This window comes from Oryctolagus cuniculus, chromosome 3 (assembly GCF_051225735.1).
Source record: "Oryctolagus cuniculus isolate XC-2025 breed Fujian yellow rabbit chromosome 3, ASM5122573v1, whole genome shotgun sequence".
In the NCBI taxonomy this organism is placed as follows: domain Eukaryota; kingdom Metazoa; phylum Chordata; class Mammalia; order Lagomorpha; family Leporidae; genus Oryctolagus; species Oryctolagus cuniculus.
The window spans coordinates 118,266,830-118,289,966 of NC_142869.1; the positions used below are offsets into that span (position 1 = coordinate 118,266,830).

The window sequence follows — 23,137 nt, forward strand, 5'->3', positions numbered from 1 at the left end:
CTGGCAGATGAGTGCTCTCTCAAAAAGAAAACCAAGGGGCCAGCCTTGTGGTGTGGTGGATTAAGCTGCTGCCTGCAATGCTGCCATCTCACATTGCCAGTTCAAGTCCCGGCTGCTGTACTTCTGATCCAGCTCCCTAGTAATGCACTTGGGAAAGCATCAGAAGATAGTCCCAAGTGCTTGGGGTCCTGCACCCATGCGGGAGACCCAGATGGAGCTCCAGGGTCCTGGCTTCGGCCTGGCCCAGCCCTGGTTACAGCCATTTGGGGGAATGAAGCAGAATATGAAAGATTCTGTCTAACTCTGCCTTCCAAATAAATGAATAAATCTTTAAAAAGGAAAAATAGTGTATTATGTAAGAACCAGATTTCAAAAATCTTCATCAAAAAATCTTTTAATTCCATTTTCCACAAACTTTTGGAAATATCTGTGTATTATGCACACTGACTAGCCAGCTTCTTTTGCAAAGGAGTATCTGAGCATTTTTTTCCTACTTTCACAGAGCACATCTGTAACACAGGATCCCAAGTGTCTGAATTCTGTCCTATGGCCATCTGTTAGACCATGTGACCCCTGGGACAGGATGTGCACAGACAGAAAACTGAGGCACAGGATCAGGATCCAGCAGTCACGGCGTCAGGGGCCTGTGACAGGTGGCTCCATGTCCCGGGGGGAGGCTGGGGAAGCCATCCGGGCTGTGTGAGGCCTCTGCCGGCCATGGCCCCAATCCTGCTCTCCTGCCTTCAACCGCTTCCCACCCCAGATAAGAACTTGGTGTTCCCACTCGAGGAAAGCTGTCTCCAGAGAGCCACAGGGCTGGTCCCCAAGGCCTGGGCAGAGAGGGTGCTCCCTGTCCCGACCTGGCTGCAGTCAGGACGCAGGGAAGAGCTGGAGACCTGTGCCCTAAGGAAGCAGGGTGGCCACATCTTTTTTTTTTTTTTTTTTAATCCACTTATTGAATTTATCCATTTATTTGAAAGGTAGAATTACAGAGAGGCAGAGGCAGAGGCAGAGGCAGGGGGGGGGAGAGGGGGAGAGAGAGAGAGGTCTTCCATCCACTGGTTCACTCCTCAATTGGCCGCGACGGCTGGAGCTGTGCCAATCCGAAGCCAGGAGCCAGGAGCTTCCTCCAGGTCTCCCACATGGGTGCAGGGGTCCAAGGACTTGGGCCAACTTCCACTGCTTTTCCAGGCCATAGCAGAGAGCTGGATCAGGAGTGGGGCAGCCGGGACTTGTACTAGCCCCACCTGGGATGCTGGTGTTACAGGCTGAGGCTTTACCCACCACACCACAGCACCGGCACCTGGCCACATCTTGTCCCCAGAGATGGAGGCAGAGGCCACACAGAAGCAACAGAGGGCTGGTCTCATGCCCCAAGGAAACAAGCCCGGGCCCCGGAGCACGGCAGTTACCTGGGGGCCAGAAGTGCCCACCACACGGCTGTGCCCTCCCGCGGCCTCCACAGCCCCAGAGCTGGATCTGCATGGGGCCACCGCGTGGACCCCTAGTACTTGAGACAATCAAGAGCCATCAGCGCCACCGCTGCGGGAGCAGTGGACTCTGCTGAGTGACGACACCGGGACAGAGCAGAGCTCAGCACCGCGGGAGAAACCGCCGCAGGCGTCCCAGACGCTCAGGACAGCGCGGACCGCTAGAGAAAGGTGCAGACGCTCGTGTACAAAACCCTCGTTGAGTCCTTTATTAACTCTGGAGATGGGTGGTACACACAGGTGACAGCGTCTCACGAGCGACAGGACAGGGGACTGGGAGCGCACTTCAGAACGAGGACCTCAGCGCTCTGAGCCGCCCCAGAGACTCAGCTCGGACGCACGCAGGACAGACGGCACCGCGACCTCACTTGGAAACGGTTCGTTAGAAAACACAGGAAGTGAGAGCTGCAGCCCTTCAGAGCGGGGCGCGGCGCGGCGCAGCCGGGGCATCCGCAGGGCAAACAAAGAAGCAGCGGCTGGGGCGAGGCTGAGGCTTTCTCTTCAGCGTGGACAGAGAACGGATGGTCCCGGCGGTTCGCTCAGTCCCGGCTCGGGACACGTCCTGCAGGGTTCTGCCAGGCAGGTGTGGTCTGGAAGCCCTGGGCGTCACTGCGCACCCGCGGTCACACAAGACACAGAGCGGGTTTGCCAGGGCCACGTCCCAGAGAAAGACGGCAGTCCATGGTGCCGGGTGGGCTCCGAGCCACTCACGCCGCAGGCTGCCCCGGGTCCCCCGGCTTGCACGCGAGAACTGAGGAGCACTGCCTTTACTCCAACGTTCCCGCTCGGAAATAACCGGAGCCCCTCCCCCACCGTCAGCCTTCCTCAGCTCGGTTTCCAAACTCTGGGTTCTTCTGGCTCTAGACTTTTTCCTTCCGCTTCAACTTGGACACTTTCTTGGCCGTCCCGTTCTTGTTGAGCAGCTTCAGGACGCGGTCTTTGTGATCTAAAACCTTAAGCATGGAGTCTCTGGCCTCACTGATCTGATCCATCACAAGTTTACACCTCTGCATATTTCCCTGAAAAAGAAGACAACAGCGGCGTCAGCGGGCAGCGGGCGCTAGGAGCTCCCCGGGGCAGAGCCACTGCGGCGCTTCCACCGAGACCAGCGACCTAGGAGCCCGGGAACACAGGCCCAAGTGTGGGTTGGGGAGAGGCCTGGGGAAGGCGGGAGACAGTGCACGATCAGAGGGAAGGGCCCGCTCACACCTGTATCAGCTCATTTATTCGGTGCAGGTCATCATCGGTTGCTGCCTTTTTCTTTGGGATAATCCCTTCCTGGAGATTGGTAAGTCTCTCATAAACGTCATGTTCTAGATTCGTCTGCAACACACAAGAGGAAGACATTGCAGCCTCACATACTTGGCCGTGTCCACCGCAGGCAAATGACCCACTGAGCCCACCTGGAGCCACTTCTACAAAGCGGTGTGAGAGCTGGCAGGCAAGGGGCTTTTCCCCCAGGGACCAGGGTACAAGTTAACGAACAAGAAAAAGAACTTGAGCCACAGTGATTTACCCTATACCTGGCCTAGGTCAGAATCTATGCAGCGGGACTTAACTTTTAAAGACTGCCCTGATTTCGCAATTCACCTGAAAAGCGAGTCTAGAGGTTTCACAGAAAGAGGACGTTCTTCTAAGTGAAGGTCACCAAGGCACTGCATTTTTAAGAAATCCTGTTCTCCGGCTGCTGAAAGGAAACCTGTCCTGGGATTACAGAAATGGCTGCGCGTGAAGTCCAACACTGCACAGCCGAGACTGCCGGCCGTTTATCACTCAGATACCTACGCCAATGCCGGGGGATGGGGTGCCAACAAGGGCCACGTGGGCCTGCACCCAGGAGCACAATGAATGCACAGGGGCTCGTGGGAGGCAGGCTTTGGCGGGCCACACGGGTGTCCCCAGACTCAGGATATGGACCGGCGTACCCGAGCAGTGTCAAGAGTGGGCCAGGAAGTCCAGTTTGCGATTGGGCAGCAAGCACAAACTGCTTGTGCTCGTGCTACGGGTGGCTGCTTAACTAAGAGGTGCTACCTCGGGGACCAAAGTGGTGTGGAGGCGCTTACGGCTCAGTCAGCTGCGGCCCCCATTTAAGATGTCACGACATACAGTGCTGACCCCAACCCCAGCTGTGCCATGGATTTTGGATCTAGTACCAGGAGGCCAGATTTAGACTCCGAGCGTGTCACTGACCGGTGGTGCCTCCACCACTCCGCGCCCCCCCAGAGCCCCACCTACCAGCTGCAGCAGCTGTGCCGCACACAGGTGCACCTTCCAGCCCTGGGCACGGCAGGACACTCCTTTCTGGTTTGCTATTTCCTGCAGCATAGCTTTCTTCTCCTCTGGAACCATAGAAAAGTTAAGCAAATTTTGATTTGTATCAAGTTAAACCATCAAAAAAGTTGTATCAAAAACGTCTTCACATATTTTTAGAGGGCCCCTGCACTGAGGTCACTAGTGGGGACTAACTACATGAAGGAAAGTTTCCCATCCCCCTGTCCACCCAGAACCACGCCCGAATTAGAGCACAAGTTCAGACTTTAATCCCTTCCAAGAGGGGGACCAGTGTTCGGTGAGCTCAGCCTGGCCCAGGCTGAGGCAGACAGCCCACGGAGGGCTGCACAGGAGGCCTGAGAAGCTTTGTGGTGCTGTCTAGATCTTGGGGAAACCACATGAATCAAGTGTGAGCTACGTTTCAAATGTGGGCGGAAAAGCCCAGTGACTACAGGTGTAAAACAAAAAGTAGAAAGTACACCACCCAGATTGGAGAGATAAACGTGAGGGCTGAGGGACGCTGAAAGCTGAGCCTAGCTGGACCCACAGTTTCAATTACCACCTAACTAGGACTTCGAATGTACTCACATAGCATATGGCTAATTAAAAATCATTTTACAGGAGCCAGTGCTATGGGGTAGTAGGCTAGGTCTGCGCCTGTGGCACTGGCATCCCATACGGGCACTGGTTCAAGTCCTAGCTGCTCCTCTTCCCATCTAGCTCTCTGCTAATGGCCTGGGAAAGCAGTAGAAGATGGCTCAAGTGCTTGGACCCCTGCACCCACATGGAAAACCTGGAGGAAGCTCCTGGCTCCTGGCTTTGGATCAGTGCAGCTCTGGCCGTTGCAGCCACTCGGTAGGGTGGGGGTGGGGGGTAGGGGTGGGAGGTCAGGGGTAAACAAGTAGATGGAAGACCCTGCTCTCTTTCTCTCTCTCTCCCCCTCTCTGTCTGTAACTCCACCTCTCAAAAAAAAAAAATCTTTAAAAAAAATCTCTTTACAAATAAAATCATTTTTAAATTTAATATAAAAATATACAAATTTGTCCAAGCCCACAGTATATACAACACCAAGACTGAACTTTAATGTAGCCTACAGACTCTGAGCAGAGTGATGCATCAATATAGTTTCATCAGTTATAATAATCTGTAGTGTGGGTGTGCGTGGTAGGGGGAGGTGTGTGTGCAGGGGGTGTAGGGGTGTACTCTGTATTGTTCCTTCAATTTTGCTCTGAACCTAACTGTGCTCTAAAAAATAAAGCTTATTAACTTATAAAACCATCTAGTTGACAAATATTAAAATATTAACATAATTGAAGTAGTATTTCAGCCTTCTGAGGTAACTGTAAATTAACATGCAGCTGTAAGAATTAAGAGACCTCATGTACTCCATGCAATTTCTCCCAATGGTGGTAATTTTGTGCGTAATTGTGGTATTATAATGAGGACAACGTGACAGTCCACCAACCTCAAAGATCACCAGCTTTACACGTATTTGAATATTTCACTTTATGCATTTTCATTTGAATTAATTATAGATTCACAGGAAGTTGCAAAGAAAGTATAGTGATAACCGATAAGGGACTTGTACCTAGAACATTTAAAGAATTCGTACAACTCCAAGAGGAAATTCAACAGTAAAAAGACAAACTGCTGAAAAGGGGCAAATAAGCTAAATTGACACTTCTCTAAGAACAACATACAAATAGCAAACAAGCACGTAAAAATAGGTTCAGCATCACCAGGCATTAGGAAAACACAATCACAAACCATGAGACACCACTCAGAATCCATCAGGAGCAACACAATCAAAAAGATGGACAATGCTAAGTGTCAACGACACTGTGCAGAAATTGGAAGCCTTGTAAATTCCTGGTAGCAAAATACAACAGTGTAGCTGCTTTGAAAACATTATAGTAGTTCCTAAAGTGTTAACAATTATCAGAGAACACAAAGAAATTCCATTTTTAGGAGAAATAAAAACAGAGAATCCACACAAAAACGTGTGTGCAAATGTTTGTAGCAGAACTATCCATAACAGCCCCAAAGTGGAAAACACGCAAATACCCATCAAGTGCTAAGTGGAGCAGCAACATGTGGTATATCCAAAGAAAGGAAATTACTGTTTGGTAAGAAAAGGAATGAGGTACTAATACAGGCTATAACTGGATGAACTCTGAAGACATTATGCTGAGGGAAAGAAACACAAAGGCCAAACATTATATGGTCCAATTCATCTGAAACACCCAGCAATGGGACATCAACAGAGACAGAAAGCTGTCTGGGGTTGTAGGGCAGGCAGAGAGCAGGTATGGAGCCAGAATGGGGGATGACAGCTATGGAGTGGGAAGTCTCTTTCTGGGGCTCATAATATGTTCTGTTCTTTTAATAAAAATGTATTTCTTTTTATTTACTTGAAAGATACACACACACACACACACAGATAAGAGAGACCACGGATAAGTTAGTTGGCTCCCAAATGGCCACAACAGCCAGGGATGGGTCAGGTCAAAGCCAGGAACCTAGAATCCAATCTGGGTCTCCCTCATGGGTATCAGGGATCCAAGTACTTGAGCCATCACTGCTGCCCCCCAGGATGCACATAAGCAGGAGGCCGGATGGTAAGCAGCACTGGGGATTCAAACAAGGCACGCAGCCACGCCAAGCGGGCCTCATTGCTGCCACAGATGCCCACCTGGTCTGTTAACATTTTTTTAATTAAAAAATTATTTAAGGGTCGGCATTTCTGTGCAGTGGGTTAAATCTCCACCCGTGATGCTCCCATTCCATATGGGAGTGCTGGTTCATGTCCTGGCTGTTCCACTTCTGATCCAGCTCTCTGATAATGCACCTGGGAAGGCATTCGAAGTTGGCTCAAGTACTTGGGCCCCTGCCACCCATGTGGGAGAACAAGATGGAGTTCCTGGCTCCTGGCTTCACTTGGTCCAGTCCCAACATTGTGGCCATTTGGGGAGTGAACCAGTGGATGGAAGATCTCTTTCTCTCCCTCTCTCCTACTATGTCAATCTGCCTTTCCAATCAATAAAAATAAATATTTTTAAAAATCATTTATTTATTTGAAAGGGAGAGAGAAAAGGGAACAGAGCCAGAAGCTGAACCAAGGCACTCTGATATGGGATGCAGGTGTCCCAAGTGGGGTCTTAACTGCTGCACTCAACACCAGCCCTATGAATATAAATAATATATTTAAAGTTATTCATTTGAAAGGCTGGATGGCAGAGAGAAAGATCTTTCACCTGCTGGTTCACTCCCCAAATAGCCACAATGGCTAGGGCCAGGCCAGGCCGAAGCCAGGAGCCTGGAACTCCACTCAGATCTTCCGTGAGTGTTGCAGGGACCCAAGTACTTGAGCCATCCTCTACTGCTTTCCCAGGCACAAGAACAGGAGCTGGACTGGAAGTAGAGAAGCTGGGACTTGAACCAGCTCTCCTGTGGGATGCTCTTGTGGCAAGAGACAGCTTACCACCGGCCTTACCCATGAAAATATTTTAAAGTTGCTCTGGTGAGGGACGTACAACTCTGTGAATGTACCAAAAACCAGTGATTTGAAAAACACTTCAACAGGTGAATTGCAAACTGTGTGAATTCTCTCAATGGTTATCATTGTCAAAAAAGTAATGTGAGGGGCCAGCACTGTGGTACAGCAGGTTAAGCCTCCACTTGCGGCACTGGCATCCCATATGGGTGCCAGTTTCAGTCCTGGCAGCTCCTCTTCTGATCCAGCTCCCCGCAAATGGCCTGGGAAGGCAGTGGAAGATGGTCCAAGTGCTTAGGCCCCCTGTACCTTCATGGGAGACCTGGAGGAAACTCCTGGCTCTTGGCTTTCAATCAGCCCAGCTCTAGCCATTGTGGCCATTTGGGGAGGGAAACAGTGGATAGAAGACCTCTCTGTAACTCTGCCTCCCAAGTAAATAAATAAATCTTTAAAAAAAAAAAAAATAAAGTGAGGTCCCATGCAACATTCACCCCATTTCCCACATTGTTTATACCTTAAATTCATAACATCAAAACCAGCAAAGCACCATGACACTAAGTGTACCTCCCTGTCCTTTTCATGCTACATGCAGATCTGTATAACCACCCCTGCAATCAAATGCAGGACTCCCCCAGCACCACACCCCTCCCTCATACCTCTCCCTTGGACTTTCCCAGCTCCCTGACTATGAACCCCCGTCCATCTCTAACATGCTGTCCATCTCTGTAATTTGGTCACTTGGAGGACGTAACACAGACGGAATCGTATGGAGTGTGTCCTTTTGAGAACAGCTTTTTCCCACCAGGCACAATGCCCTTGAGATCCACGCTGCTCCATGGACCAGTAATTCTCTCCTTTCCACTTCTGAGTCGCTTCACTGGGACCACAGTTTAACCATTTGCCTATGATGCTTATGTGAGTTGTTTCCTGGGTTTTTGGCTGTTAGAAAACAAGCTGCTTTGTGGTTTGTGTGTGAATGTGAGTTTTCCCTTTTCTGGGATGAACAGCCAGCAGTGCTATTGCTGGGAGAGGCAGTAAACATTTCTTTTTATAAAACTGCTGAGCTGTCTCCCAGAGCAGCTCGCCTGGATGTGTGAATGACCAACGAGGGGCAGCACGGCTCACTGACAGAGTACGGACCCAGGGAGCCAGTGAAAACCAAACATGGCTATGCCACCATGTAAATGTCCACAAGTGGGCTCGCCGGCAAATGACAAATGAAGAAACGTGTGCACAACCAGTACCGCACTGTGTGAGAAAAGGGGTTGTGGCATGTAAACCCAAAGTGCTCCCGCTCTCCCCGCGCCCAGCTCAGCAACGTGGAGACTCTTCCAGCCTGCAAGGGGCCTATGCGGGGCTGTGTCTCCTCCCCCGGCCGTCCCCCTGAGAAGAGCAGGACATCAGTGGCTCTCATTCAACAGCTGGCCACCTATTTAAGTCCCGGGGGAGTGCCAGTGAGTTGAGGGGGCTCCCTTCTTGCACTTAAGGTCCACTTGGGAAACAGACATTGTACCTTAGGCGAGGCACGCTGAGAATACCTGGGACCCTGAGAACTCCCCTCCTGGCTCTAGCAGAAGAGGGTCCCAGCCTGCTCCCTCCCCTCCTTTTGCTTCACTGAGCAGAGCTGTCACTCAGAGAGAAGCGTGCCACGTCCCCACCACCAGCTCCTAAACCCTGGCTCAGAGCCTGCCCCAGGGAAGACGCGGGCTATTGAACAGGTGACTTCTAAGCTCTTCCTGATCGGCAGACTCCATCCACAAGAGTGTGGAGAAACTCAAGCCTAGAGGTGCTGCCAGCAAGGACAGCGGAGGCTGTGGTGAAGGAACTGGGAGGAGACTGGTGCATCTCAGGCAGACACAGCCTGGCTGTGCGCACAGCAATCTGCAGGAGGGAACAAAGATGGAGACGGCTGGGAGGAGCCTTCTAGGGCAGAAAACACAGGCGACACTGACTGGAAAGAAACCATTCTGCCCAGGGAACTACAGTCTGAGCGGATTGGTTCTGGAAAGGAATCTGTGTTTGACGGCACTGCTGAAAACAGCCAGCACCTAGCTAGTAGCTGGATTAGTGGGCTATGGGCAGGGCAGGAACAGGAGAGAGCCCGACCAAAGTCACTGTCCTCTCAGAGTGTGCGGGAGGCTGTGCCAGCAGTGTAAGGGGCAGAGGACCTCACAGAGGAACACTAATGTGGGGGGGACAGTCAGATGGCACTAAATTAATCCAGCCGGTTACTGCACAAATAAGGAAATAGTAACAGCAAGTTCAGGAGTGGGGAGACAAGTACTGAGAACTGCTTCTACCCGTTATCTAAACAGCAAAGTATGACCCACACTTCTGAAAAGTAGGCAACAAAAACTGCCCATGAGAGTGACCCATGATAAATATGCTCACAGCCCCTAAAAGCTGTATGTATGAAATTTGTATTCATTAAATAAAAGCCTTCAAAAAAAAAAAAAAAAAGATTTGACCGACAACCAAAAAACAAACAAACCGCTCACAGCACTAAGAGCACTAAGAGGAAGCACTGGCAGAAGAGGTGAGGGAGGGCATTATGACCATGCACGGCAGGTGCAACAGAAAATACTGACGAAGAAACAGAAATGACGAAATTCTCTAGAGGGGCTCAAAGCAGAACTGAGGTGGCACCAGGATAATGAGCAGCGCCCCAGTGAAATGCAGGGCATTTCTCTGAGAACCAACATGGGATGGGGCACCAGGAGGGGAGACAGAGAGAGAGAGAGGAGAAGGAATCCTCCAAGAAACAGTGGAAGAAAATTCCCCAAATTTTTGACAGACACCCTACACATCCAGGAAGCTCAAGGAACAACAAGTTTGACAAATGCAAAGAGAACCACAAATACACCTCCATAGTAAAAAATGCCAAAAGTCAAAGACAGGGAGAACATTTTCAAACTAGCGAGAGAAAAAAATGATTCTTCAGGGGTAGGTATTTGGCCTCGCAGGTAAGACCCACCTGGAATGCCCACATCCCATATGAGAGTGTCCAGCTCCCAGTCCCGGCTTCCTGCTCATGTGTACCCCAGGAGGCAGCAGCTGATGACTCAGGAACTTGGGCCCCTGCCACCCACCCAGGAGATCCTGACTGAGTTCCTGGCACAGCTCCAGCTGGTATGAGCATCTGTGGAGTGAACCAGCAGATGGGAGCTTTCTCTCAAATTAAAAAAAAAGAAAAAAGGGCACTGAAATTCTTTTAAAAATACTGAATTTACAAGCAAACCCCGGTATAATTAACAGCTGACTTCTTGGCAGAAACCACAGGGGCTGGAAGGCAGTCGGACGACAAATTCAGAGTACTCAAGGCCATGTAAGAGGAATCTAGTTTTTCTACTTCTGCACTGGCATTCACAATTGTCACTATTTTCTAACTCAGTTGTTTGAATGTGGTTTTTTTTGTGATCTCATTGTTCCTTAATTTGCATTTCTGTAATAGTTGCTAATGTTGGACTTTAATTTTTTTTAATGACTTTTACTGTGCCAGGAACCTTTCCAGGAATTCAGATTGATTTCTCATTGTCTCCATAAGATTCCTCTTGGCTGTGCCACTTCTCAGCCCTTGCTTATTTCTGACATCCCTGGCAACTGTGAAGCTAACGGTCAAGTATTCGGTACACTGTCCTGAGTCCAATGAATCTCTCAGGATCAACTGCCAATGGGTTTCTGAGAGGAGCACCAGAGACTAGGTGCCATGCTCCTCACATCCTAGGAAGGACACACAGCGTTAGTCAACGTGGCTCAGCACAGCTGGCGCTGACCTCGGCACCTGGCAGACATCTGTGAAGTTACCTCCTTTGCCTGTCTATACTGTACAGCATGGAAGAAAACCCCTCTGCATGCCCTGCAGTGCTATCCCATTGTATTCTTTTTTTTTTTTTTTTTTTTTTAATTTTTGACAGGCAGAGTGGACAGTGAGAGAGAGAGACAGAGAGAAAGGTCTGTCTTTACCATTGGTTCACCCTCCAATGGCCGCTGCGGCTGGCGCACCGCGCTGATCCGAAGCCGGGAGCCAGGTGCTTCTCCTGGTCTCCCATGCAGGTGCAGGGCCCAAGGGCTTGGGCCATCCTCCACTGCACCCCTGGGCCACAGCAGAGAGCTGGCCTGGAAGAGGAGCAACCGGGACAGAATCCAGCACCCCGACCAGGACTAGAACCTGGTGTGCTGGCACCGCAAGGCGGAGGATTAGCCTATTGAGCCGCAGCGCCAGCCCCCATTGTATTCTTGATAGTCAGGATTTGTGTATTCTCTGATTCTTTTTTTCCAAGAACTAGTTTCTCATTTTTGCTATTATTTTTGTTTTCAATTACATTTACTTCTGCTCTTTTTGTATTAAGCTTCTTTTTTTTTGGGTAAAGGTTTATTTATTTAAAAGGCAGATACACAGAGAGAGAAGGGGGGAGAGAGGGAGGAAGAGAGAGCAAGCGAGTGAGAGAGAATCTTCCATCTGCTGGTTCACTCCCCAAATGGCCACAATGGCCAGAGCTGAGCTGAGCCAATACCAGGAGCCAGGTTCCCACATGGGTGGCAGGGATCAAAGTACCTGGGCCATCCTCTGCTGCTTCCCCAGACATATTAGCAGGGAGCTGGATCAGAAGTGGAGCAGCCAGGACTTGAACCAGCATCCATATGGGATGCTGGCGCTGCAGGCAGTAGCTTAACAAGCTGTGCCACAGCACCAGCCCCAGCTTTTTTCTTCTGAAGTATACTTTACCTGAAAGCAACCTCTTTTTTTTTTTTTTTTAATAATCCTTGTACACATTTTCCCATTCTTTTATTGTCAGTCTACCTATGTCACTGTAGATAGCATAACTGGATTGTGTTTTTTCATTCACTCTGTCAATCTGCTTTTTGTTTTTTAAAGATTTATTGATTTATTTACTTGAAACACAGAGAGACAGAGAAAGAAGGGAGATGGGGAAACAAATCTTCATCTGCTGATTCACTCCCCAAATGGCCACTAAGGCCAGAGCCAGGACAGGCTGACTCCAGGAGTCAGGAAGTCCATCTGGGTCTCCCACGTGGGTGGCAGGGGCCATCTTCCCTTGCTTTCCTAGGAGCATTACCAGGGAGCTGGACTGGAACCAGGGCAGACAGGACATGAACCAGCACTCACATGGGGTCTGCATTTCAGGCGGCAGCTGAATGTGCTGTACACCAAGCCAGCTCCCTGCCAGTCTGTTTTAATTGGTATGTTTAAACTCTCTGCGTTTAAAGCAATTGTTGATGTTCTGGTTTCAGTTTACTATGTTACTGTCCATTTTCTGTTTGCTTCCTGTATTTCAGCTCATTTCCCTATTTTTCACCCCTGTCAATTATTTCCTATAACATTCCAGCTTCATTTATTTTAAGAATAGGATTTCAAAACTTAGGTAAAGTCATTCAACTAAAGTTTAATAATTAAGAGGTTTGGTGCAAAGGAGGTTTCAGGCTCATAAACCTTTCACTTGTCAAGTTATCTTTCCCAATCAAGTATTTTTTACTATTTATTTTTATTTGAAAGGCAGAGTGATGAAGAGTGAGGGGAGATGATCTCTCATCTACTGGTTGACATCTCAAATGCCTACTACAGCCAGAAATGGGTCAGACTGAAGCCAGAAACTCCATCTGGGTCTCCCATGTGGGTGGCAGGGACCCGAGCACTTCAGTCATCTCTGCTGCCTCCCAGAGTGTGCATCAGCAGGAAGCTGATTCAGAAGCAGAGGTGGGACTTGAACCCAGGCACTGGAATTTGGAATGTGGGAATCCCAAGTGGTGGCCACAACACCCACCCTCCCGAGAGTTTTGGAGGAGGCGGCCCAATAAGCAGTAAGAATGTTTTAGTATGGCTGCAAATCCCTGAATGTTTTATTACTGTGGAACTCTCCAGGCAGGAACAGATGTCTAGAGGTCGGAAGCCTGTCTCCACTGAAGGCTACACTCTCTGACTTCCACTAGTCTCATCTTTTCAAATCTCAGAGTACAGTCAGCCCCTCTGTATCTGTGAGTTCCACATCTGTGGATTCAACCAACTGCAGATTGCAAATATTTGGGGGAAAAATTTGCAGCTGCTCTGAACATACCCACACTTTCCCCTTGTTATCATTCCTTAAACAATACAGCATAGTAGCTATGAGGGTATTCAAAAGGCTCATGGAAAATGGAGTTAAAAGACTAGCTTGTTTTGGTGCAAAAACTTCTGAAATCCATGCATAGTTCTTTCATGATGCATGTTTTCCATGACTGTTCTGAAGTGCTTAAGACATCTTAGCAACCTAGGAACTATGTCAAACAGCAACCATACACAGCTCTCCCAGGAGCGCCCTGGGGGCTAAGAGCTCATTCTGCTAGCGCTTAGGGAGCTGTTAACACAGGGAATCGACTAAAGCCAAGGCTGTCAACTTAGCCATTAGACTCGAATTCCAATAAACACACATAACTTTCTGGGACAACCCAGATACTTCACTTAAACAACCACAGTCTCCAAAACAGTTACAACAAAAATTTGGTGTTTTGGAAACTGAAAAATTCTGATTATTTCTCTTTTTATATTGTAGTTAGTATACAGTCAAGTGCTATCCCCATTGCATGCATTAACACCAGATGTCTCTAGGGAAACTAACCTTTGACCCGGACGTCACTGTACCTCTGAAAGTGATGATAAGCAGCTTTCCAGGGATTCCGATAGTGACGGAGCAAGGTGATGGGAGGCCTCGGACGCACTGGGACATACCTCACACCTTCCTCATCTGTTCAAGAGGAGAGAAAAGAGGAGTATCAATAGTTTACTGTGTATCTTCAGTCCCATCAGCAACCCGTGGGTTAACACTGAAGCCATAAAGAAGCCCAGGACGGACTCCCGACTTCCGTGGGCAGGGCAGGCGACAAGAGCGGGCCTCAGCGACGTTACCGATGTACTCCTTGGGAGGAGACTTGCGCTTCTCGGCCTTCACCAGGAGACTCTTGGCAGTGGACTTCTCGTCATCAGTGCTGTTTGTCTCCATCATATCTCCTTCTTCCGTGGAGATCACATGCTGCTGCTTTCGCGGCTTCTTCCTTGGGGAGGCACCGGGTGGTAGGTCACTTGCAGGCATGGACAGGTTGTTGGCTAGCAATGCGAGCGATGGCGACACAGTGTTGGTAGCCAGGGGAGGAACTGCTGTGAGAGAAAATGCAGCAAACACAGCCATGAGAACCCAAACTCAACAGAGAACTCGCTTTGCAGAATTGACAGTCGTTAGAAGGCAGTTCAGGCAGCTAACATGGACCACACTCTCCTGTGCGGGTGGGGGCTGTGCCAAGCACAGCAGCGCAGATGCCGTCAGCTACTTCCTAGTGCACCGGGTCCTCGTCCTCCTTAGTTGCAAGGACCCTCACTGACACGGGCACAGTGCCACTCAGCTCAAAGAATGTGTTGCAGGTGTGGTCATTTAAGATGGAATTGGAAGGGTTCTATTGGACTTCTAGGAAGTTTCCTTAAAAGGAAGGTTTGACCTTCTACTTCTCATCTTCTTTCTGTGACTCCAGAACTCAGATGTGATGGCTGGGGCTCCAGCAACCCCTCAGCAGCACTGTCTGTATACAGTGTCTCTGTTCTTCTGCTTTCTCCTGGACTTGCTCCCAGTCGGGCCTTTACCCTTCTCATTACAGGAAAACCACCCTTCTCGAGGTCTCTGCACCTCCGCGTGGCTAAACTAAGGGGTCACTGCTCAGTCCCGCCTCCCCACGGCAGGTGATCAGCACAGCAGGTGATTCCCTCCTCCTGGGAATGTCGCTGCCCTTTCCTCACAGGACATGCCATACTCTGGCTTGCGTGCCCACCACTCTGGCCCCTCTCTTCAGGCTCCTTTGCTGAATTCCACCTCCTCTCCTGCCTCACAATGGTCGCTGTCTACGGAGTGCTTCTATTTCTATCAGGATTTCCTCCCTGGATGGCCTCATGCAGGCTCATAGGGGTTGTTGTTTTTTTTTTTTTAAACTTTCTAAGGAAGAGGAAGAGAGAGGTAAGGAGCTCTTCCATCCACTGGTTCACTCCCCAAATGCCTGCCACAACCAGGGATGGGGATGGGCCAGGCCAAAGCCAGAAGCCAGGAATTCCATCTGGGCCTCCCACTGAGTGTCAGGAGCCCAAGTACTTGAGTCCTCCTCTGCTGCCTTCCAGGCGCACTAACAAGGAGCTGGATTGAAGTGGAGGAGTCAGTATTTCATCATAGGCACTGCGGTATGGAACGCGGGCATCTTAGCTGGTGTCTTAACAACTAGGACATACACATGCCCCTTAAAACCTTTTTTAAAATTCCAGTGCTTACTTTTTTTTTATCTTAAAGCTCTTGTCACCTAAATGAGTAAGATACTAGATTCTTACATTTGTCTCCTTTACTAGAACATAAGCTCTAAGAGGACAGAGGCATACTTGCTTTGTCCCATCAGTGCTGGAACCGTTCCTGCCACTGAGCCCTGCAGCCTGAGCCAGGGCTGCTGTCAGCTTCTAACACAGAGAGCCAAGGGAATCATCCAAAGCCGGAGAATAGACAAACAGCCCAACAGAGAAACTTTCGTATCCTCTCCTGGGTTTCCCACGGCATCTTTCCGTCAATGTGTCAGACTAAACATATTCAGGAAAGGACATTCCATGGCATGATAAACCAAAGTAAATAGATACAAGTAAACAAACAGTGAGTTTTAAAAACATATACATTATTGCTGTGGCTCAGTGGGTTAAACCGTGGCCTATGATGCCAGCATCCCTTATGTCGGTTCAGGTCCCTGCTGCTCCACTCCAATCCACCTCCCTGCTAAAGGACCCCTGCCACCCATGTGGGAGACCCGGATGGAGTTCCAGGCTCCTGGCTTCAGCCTGGCCAAGTCTTGGCTGTTGGAGTCATTTGGGGAGTGAACCAGCAGATGGAAGATCTATCTCCCTTTCCCTCTCTCTTTCTCTGTAACTCTGCCTTTCAAGTAAAATAATAAATCTTAAATAAATAAATAGCCTTTTTAAAAAGCCATGAACCCGTGTGAGTGAACGAGGCCATCCAGGGAGGAAATCCTGATAGCAACAGAAGCACTCTGTGGACGGAGCCCTGGGACACTGACCATTATGAGGTAGGAGAGGAGGCGGAATTCAGCAAAGGAGCCTGAACAGAGGGGCCAGCGTGGTGGGCACACAAGCCGGAGGAGGATGTGTCCTAAAGGTACAGAAAAAGAAGGGTGCTGAGTGCAGGGAATGATGCGGAGAGCAAGTGTTTTTGATGGTACAGATGACTTGGAAGAAGCATTCTGAGTATTCCTGAAGCGGCATCCGTGGAGGCGAGAGTGGGCGGGGCCAGAGCGCACCTGACCTCTGCTGGGAGCACAGCCAGAGAGACCATGTGGCCACGGTGCAAGTGGCATGGGAAGTGGAGGCTTCATCCTGAAACAGCAGACAGATGGGTAACAGCAGCACAAAGTCACTTGCTTTCTGCATTGGATAGTACACTCACTGGGTTACTTTTATAGTCAGGAAAAACAAGACCTCACAAGCAATAAAAAATAAAACAACACAAAAATCAAGCTCAACAAAAAAGAAACGCTTCCGAGTCACTTGGCTTTCGCAGACTGGGTAATGAACAGTTTTAACATTTGACAAGTCTCGTACCATTTCGTCAAGACAGCATCTTCAACAACGCAACTTTACTGCCTACCACAGCAACAACATTCAATAGAGGATAAACAGTAAGTCAGCATTACTCACCTATGGCCCTATTCTGACCCCTGGTTTCTTAACAAATGGAAGGACGCTTTATTGGAGGCTGTTCATGGAGAAACAGTAATCTCTTTCATGGTTTTGTTTAGAAATGAATTACTAAAAGGCAGTTTTTGCGTTTTCAAAGAAGTGTCTTCCAGTTGTTAAAAACTAATGAAACACACCATTTCCAATGGGCCTCAGGGAGCCAGGCCTGCTGGCCAGTATTCACATAAGCATTTGAATGCTGGAGAATCAGGAAAAGGGGAGGCAGTAGGGGCTGTGGACAGTGCTCTGTGAATGAGCTTACCAGAAACTGGCCTCATGATGTCCATGGGTTCTACTTCTTCTTTCACTTTGATCTCAGGTACAGGAGGGCCCAACACGGAAGAGAGGCTGCCACCCACAGTGGCTGACGGGGGCGGCGCTGCCGCAATGGTAGTGATGGGTGGAGTGATGGGGACTGCTCCCGGAATGGTTGAAAGGGCGACGGCTGGCTGGGATGGGGGGCTGGCTGCTGCGATCATGGTTGGAATGGCTGGAGGAGGTTGCTGGGCAGTGGGTGGGACTGCAATAGTAGGCTGATCGTTATTCTGATTGGATACAGTCTCCATGGACACCGTGACTGGCGTGGCCATAGACACGTGGATTTCGGACTTAGGCTTGGCACTGAAACACAAAAGCAAAATGTACAGAGGAAATGAGAGAAAACGTATTGGCCTGAACCACGTCAGGGTATTTGTGTGATTTTTTCCTATAGCACACAGCCCAGTGCACACACTATTTCTTGATTCTGAAGTTCAACTTTAAGGCAGCTTTTAAAGGGAATTCAAGTTTTTAAAATATCCTAGTTGGCCGGCGCCGCGGCTCAATAGGCTAATCCTCCGCCTAGCGGCGCCGGCACACCGGGTTCTAGTCCCGGTCGGGGCGCCGGATTCTGTCCCGGTTGCCCCTCTTCCAGGCCAGCTCTCTGCTGTGGCCAGGGAGTGCAGTGGAGGATGGCCCAGGTGCTTGGGCCCTGCACCCCATGGGAGACCAGGAAAAGCACCTGGCTCCTGGCTCCTGCCATCGGATCAGCGCGGTGCGCCGGCCGCAGCGCGCCGGCCGCGGCGGCCATTGGAGGGTGAACCAACGGCAAAAGGAAGACCTTTCTCTCTGTCTCTCTCTCTCTCACTGTCCACTCTGCCTGTCAAAAAAAAAAAAAAAATATCCTAGCATGAGGGCACTTTGAAGGCTTTATGAAATATGAAATTAAAAGATAAATTTTGGTACAAAAACATTTGAAATCCATGCATGTGCAGGGTCTTCAAAAAGTATGTAGAGGGGCTGGCACTGTGGTGCAGCGGGTTAAAACTGCAGCCTGAAGTACTGGCATTCCACAGGGGCACCAGTTCAAGTCCCAGCTGCTCCACTTCCAATCCAACTCCCTGCTAATTCACCTGGGAAAGCAGTGGAGGATGGTCCAAGTCCTTGGGCCCCTGCACCCACGTGGGAGACTTGGAAGAATTTCCTGGCTCGTTGCTTTGAATAGGCACAGCTCCAGCCATTGAGGCCATTTGGGAAGTGAGCCAGCGGAAGAAAGACCTCTCTCTTTCTCTGTCTCTACCCCTCTCTGTAACTCTTTCAACTAAATAAAATAAATCTTTAAAAAAAAAAAAAAGGTACAAGGGAATGAGTATTATGAAAAAACTGCAGTTTTCAGATTGCGTTTACAGCAAAATAAATACCTTTTACTTCCATTTTTCCATAAACATTTTGAAATGCCCTTGAGTGTTCCTCTGTACCAAGTCTGCCTCCTGCCCTAAATAACCTTCTCAGGGTATATAAACAGTAAATCAATTAGCAGAGACAACAAAAACACTTTCAAGAAACTACTTTAAGATACATCATCATAAATGGATTAATAATTTTTACTACAATTGTACTTACAGGAACCTGGAAGTGCTAAGTTTCAATTTTATATATATTTCAACAACATAATATTTATTTCAAAGTTACTATGAGTGGTATATTGTTCACTTAAGTCTTATGGGTGTCCTATATATAGGACGATGAGACATAATGGGTTAATGTATTTTTCCTTAATATGTAAGTTATTTTTGGAGTTTTTCCTTTTTAACTACAGTTATATTTCATAAGTAGTTTCTTATAAACCCAATTTTATAAAAGCAGAAATTCAAGCACATGGCAAAGACCCAAAGAACACAGATTGGAAGGAAGTGAGTTCCCTGCACTTCACATGCCGAGTCCTCCACCCAGAAGCAGCACTCTTACAACTTGCCAAGGCTATTTTGCCAGGGATATTTCAGGCACTTAAAGTAGCTACAAATACACTGTGTAAAAATGTATATCCTAGGGGCTGGTGTTGTAGTGCAGCAGGTTAGGCCTCCTCCTGTGTCGCTGGCATCCCATACGAGCGCCAGTTTGAGTTCTGGCTGCTCTACTTCCGATCCAGCTCTCTGCTAATGCTCCTAGGAAAGGAGTGGAAGACACACAAGGGCCTGGTCCCCTGCCACCCACATGGGAGACCTGGATGGAGTTTCGGGCTCCTACCTTCAGCCTGGCCAAGCCCCAGCCCTGGCTGTTACCACCACATGGTGGGTGAACCAGAAAATATAAGATCTCTGTCCCACTTAGATGAAGCACCTAAAGTATTCAAATCTGTGGAAGAGGGAAGCAGAATGGTAGCTGTCAGGGGCTGGGGAGAGCAGGAAAAGGGGAGTTAATGTTAAATGGGAACAGAATTTCAGTTTGGGAAGACTGAAAGAAAGCTGACAATCTATTCTACAACAACATGAGTATATTAACACTACTGAACTGTACAATGAAAAAATGAGGCAGTTTACAAAACCTGAAACACACACGTGACAAATAAACAGTCAGAATAAAGAAAGAACTTCACAAACTCAACAGTAAGACAAGCACATAGTCTCGTGAGAAAATGGGAAAAAGGTATGAACCATAAATAGGTATTTCACTATAAAGAACACTAAGATGACCAAGAAGCAGATGAAAAGATTGGGATCAACTTTAGCAATAGGGAAATGCAAATTAAAGTCTTAATGATATATGACTATATATCTACTATAAGTTTTAGTAAAAAGTTAAAAAACATTTAATTCCAAGTGTGGGAAAGGATATACAGGAATTAAATGCACAAAACATCTCCTAGCACTAAGGAATTTAGGAAGGCTGTGGGGAAAAAAGATGTCTTCATCTTGCTAGTGGGAATTTAAAATGTTATAGCCATTCTGGACTACAGCTTGGCAGTTTCTTTAAAAAAAAAATAAATAAAAGATTTATTTTATTTATTTGAAATAGTTACAGAGAGAGGTAGAGCCAGAGAGAGAGAGAGGTCTTCATCAGCTAGTTCACTCCCTAAATGACTGCAATGGCCAGAACTGAGCTGATCCAAAGCAAGGAGCCAGGAGCCTCCTCTAGGTCTCCCATGCAGGTGGCAGAGGCCCAAGCACTTGGGCCATCTTCTACTGCTTTCCCAGGCTATCGCAGAGTTGGATTGGAAGAGGAGCAGCCAAGACTCGAACCGGTGCTGCAGGCTGGGGCTTTAACCTGCTGTGCCATAGTGGCAGCCCCTGGCAGTTTCTTATAAAACAAAAAATATGTGAACCATACAACTTAGAAACTGCACTCTAAAGATTTTTGTCCTACAGAAATTAAAATGTTAAGTCTACCAAGAAAGCTATATACACGAACCTTCACACCAAGGTATCTGTTATAGCCCCAAACTAGAGCAATTCCCATGTACTTCAATAAGCAAATGGATAAATGCTGGTGCCACTATAAAACAACACGATACCAACCAACCAAAAAAGAACAAGTTATTGACATATGCTACAAAGGCATGAGACTAAGTTAAAATAAGCCAGTATCACCAGGTCACTATATACCTAATATATAACTTATTTATAAATTATTAGTACATGTGATACCACTTCCATCAAGCTCTCAAAATGTCAAAGATCATAGTGATAGAGACCAGCTGAGTGGCAAAGGTTTAGGGTTGGGAGAAAGGTGTGGTTTTTAGAGTATCTTCGCAGTGGTGAAATTATGGTAATGGCTACTCTAATCTATACATGGGATAAAATTTCAAAGTACTACACATTTTTCTCCCTTCCAAAAAAGAAACATATCTAAAAAATGGTGACATCTCAATAAGCTGGTAGTTCAGTCAATAGTACTGAACCAATGTCAATTTTCTCTTTTTTTAAAAAGATTAATTTTCTTTATTTGAAAGGCAGAATGACCAAGAGAAGCAGAGGCACAGAGAGAAAGAGCTCTTCATCTGCTGGTCAGGATCTTCAAAGGCTGGGCCAGGAGCTGGGTCTCCTGTACAGCTCCCAGTGGTCCAGACATTTGGGTCATCTTCGGCTACTTTTCCAGGTGCACTAGCAGGGGCTGGATCAGAAGCAGGATGGCACAGGTGGGACAGCACCTTAACCCACTGCACTACAATGCTGGCCCCAACTTTTCACTTCGAAAATATACTTGAGTTATGTAAGATGCAATCACTGGGGAAAGGGTGCATGGAGACTGTATTATTTCTGCGACTTTTTTAGTCTTAAACAATTTCAAAGGAAATGTTTAAGGAATACAAGGTGGATGGGGTAAGGTTTCTTCTGGAATTAAAATAAAATAATCAGACATTAGACCGGCGCCGCAGCTCACTAGGCTAATCCTCCGCCTTGCGGCACAAGCACACCGGGTTCTAGTCCCGTCGGGGCGCCGGATTCTGTCCTGGTTGCCCCTCTTCCAGGCCAGCTCTCTGATGTGGCCAGGGAGTGCAGTGGAGGATGGCCCAAGTACTTGGGCCCTGCACCCCATGGGAGACCAGGAGAAGCACCTGGCTCCTGCCTTGATCAGCGAGGTGCGCCGGCCGCGGCAGCCATTGGAGGGTGAACCAACGGCAAAGGAAGACCTTTCTCTCTGTCTCTCTCTCACTGTCTACTCTGTCAAAAAAAAAAAAAAAAAAAAAAAAAAAAACACCAGACATTAGCAAAATAATGTGATTGAAGGTCTCTAATAAAATTCTCTCCCTTATGAGAGAAAAAAAAAAAGCGGAAAAAAAAAACACCAAAAAATGAGTCAGCTTATCTAGAACTCTGGAAATTAATCAAGTTTTTGGGAATCTGGCAAAATCAAGAAAGCTGGCTGAACCTAGGTAAGGACAGCAAACTTTGTGGGATCTTAGCTGGCTCCATTCCTGTTCCTCCAGCTCTGCAGCAGACTTGCAAAGAACAGTCCACACTCGCAGGGAAAACCAGCAGACTAACGGGCACAGACAGGTTGAAGCCTCTTGGAGCTCATTCCCAGAGCACGGTCATTACAGGACTGGCCTGGCTGGGCCTGGAACACTAACATGTAAGACTGTCTTTATTTGACCCGACTAGTTTTGAAGGGCTGTTTGTTGAAAGAAATTAGAGGTAACTCATTAATTTACAGCTGATGGAGGGAGTGGTAGCAGCTGGGACTACAGCAGGCTATCCAAAATGCTTCAAGGAAAAATCCACAGGCGCTTTGAAAGCTGACATACTTCCGGCAATCTAGGAAGTGACACGTAGGTGTGGGACTGTGTGCAAACTCATGACTGTGTATACGGCTAGGACCCTAAGTGCTCAGCTCTGGCTGACCTGCAGGCTCTGCATGGACAGGGAGAAAGTAGAGCAGAGCTGCAAACTGCCTGGCAGAGCACTGGAGTGTGACCCTAAGAAACACACAGCAGCCAAGGAGATCTATTAGTCACAGGCACTCAAGGAGAGCTCTGCTCAGCTATTAGCTGGCTACTAAGCTCTCCCAGAAGAGAATTCAGGGGCCACACAAGACATGGATGCAGAATGCACAGAGTTAGTTCGGTGCAGCTCTGGCTGTTGTGGCCATCTGGGGAGTGAACTATCAGATGGGAGACCTCTCTCTCTCTGCTGTAACACTGCCTTTCAAATAAATAAATAAATCTTCAAAAAAACCACTAAACAAATATCAACAGGTGGCAACAAGAGCACATTCTGAGTGGCGGGAATCTGATAATTCAGGTTGGTCACATACTGTTTAAAATATACAATTTTAAAAAACAAAAAAATACATGACATGTAAAGAAACAAGAAATTATGAACTATATACAGAGAAGAAAAGCAATTAACCAAACCATTACTGAGG

The 23,137-nt window shown here is 48.0% G+C and overlaps 1 protein-coding gene across 8 annotated transcripts in view; it reads right to left on the reverse strand.

Moving 5' to 3' along the window:
• Positions 1-1,676: 1,676 nt before the first annotated feature.
• Positions 1,677-23,137, reverse strand: part of SAP130 (Sin3A associated protein 130) — an 83,065-nt gene continuing 61,604 nt past the window's right edge. For 4 of the 8 annotated variants that reach the window (XM_070071035.2, XM_070071036.2, XM_070071033.2 and 1 more), the window contains exons 16-21: positions 17,277-17,635; positions 14,156-14,401; positions 13,869-13,994; positions 3,726-3,829; positions 2,700-2,813; positions 1,677-2,509 (exon numbers count right to left, since the gene is read on the reverse strand). In XM_070071035.2, the coding sequence (XP_069927136.1) occupies positions 2,351-2,509; positions 2,700-2,813; positions 3,726-3,829; positions 13,869-13,994; positions 14,156-14,401; positions 17,277-17,635 (1,108 nt within the window). In that variant the 3' untranslated portion in view covers positions 1,677-2,350. Of the gene's footprint in view, positions 2,510-2,699; positions 2,814-3,725; positions 3,830-13,868; positions 13,995-14,155; positions 14,405-17,276; positions 17,636-23,137 lie in introns of all 8 variants that reach the window. The other 4 variants (XM_008258464.5, XM_070071034.2, XM_008258462.5 and 1 more) reach the window with 1 other exon arrangement.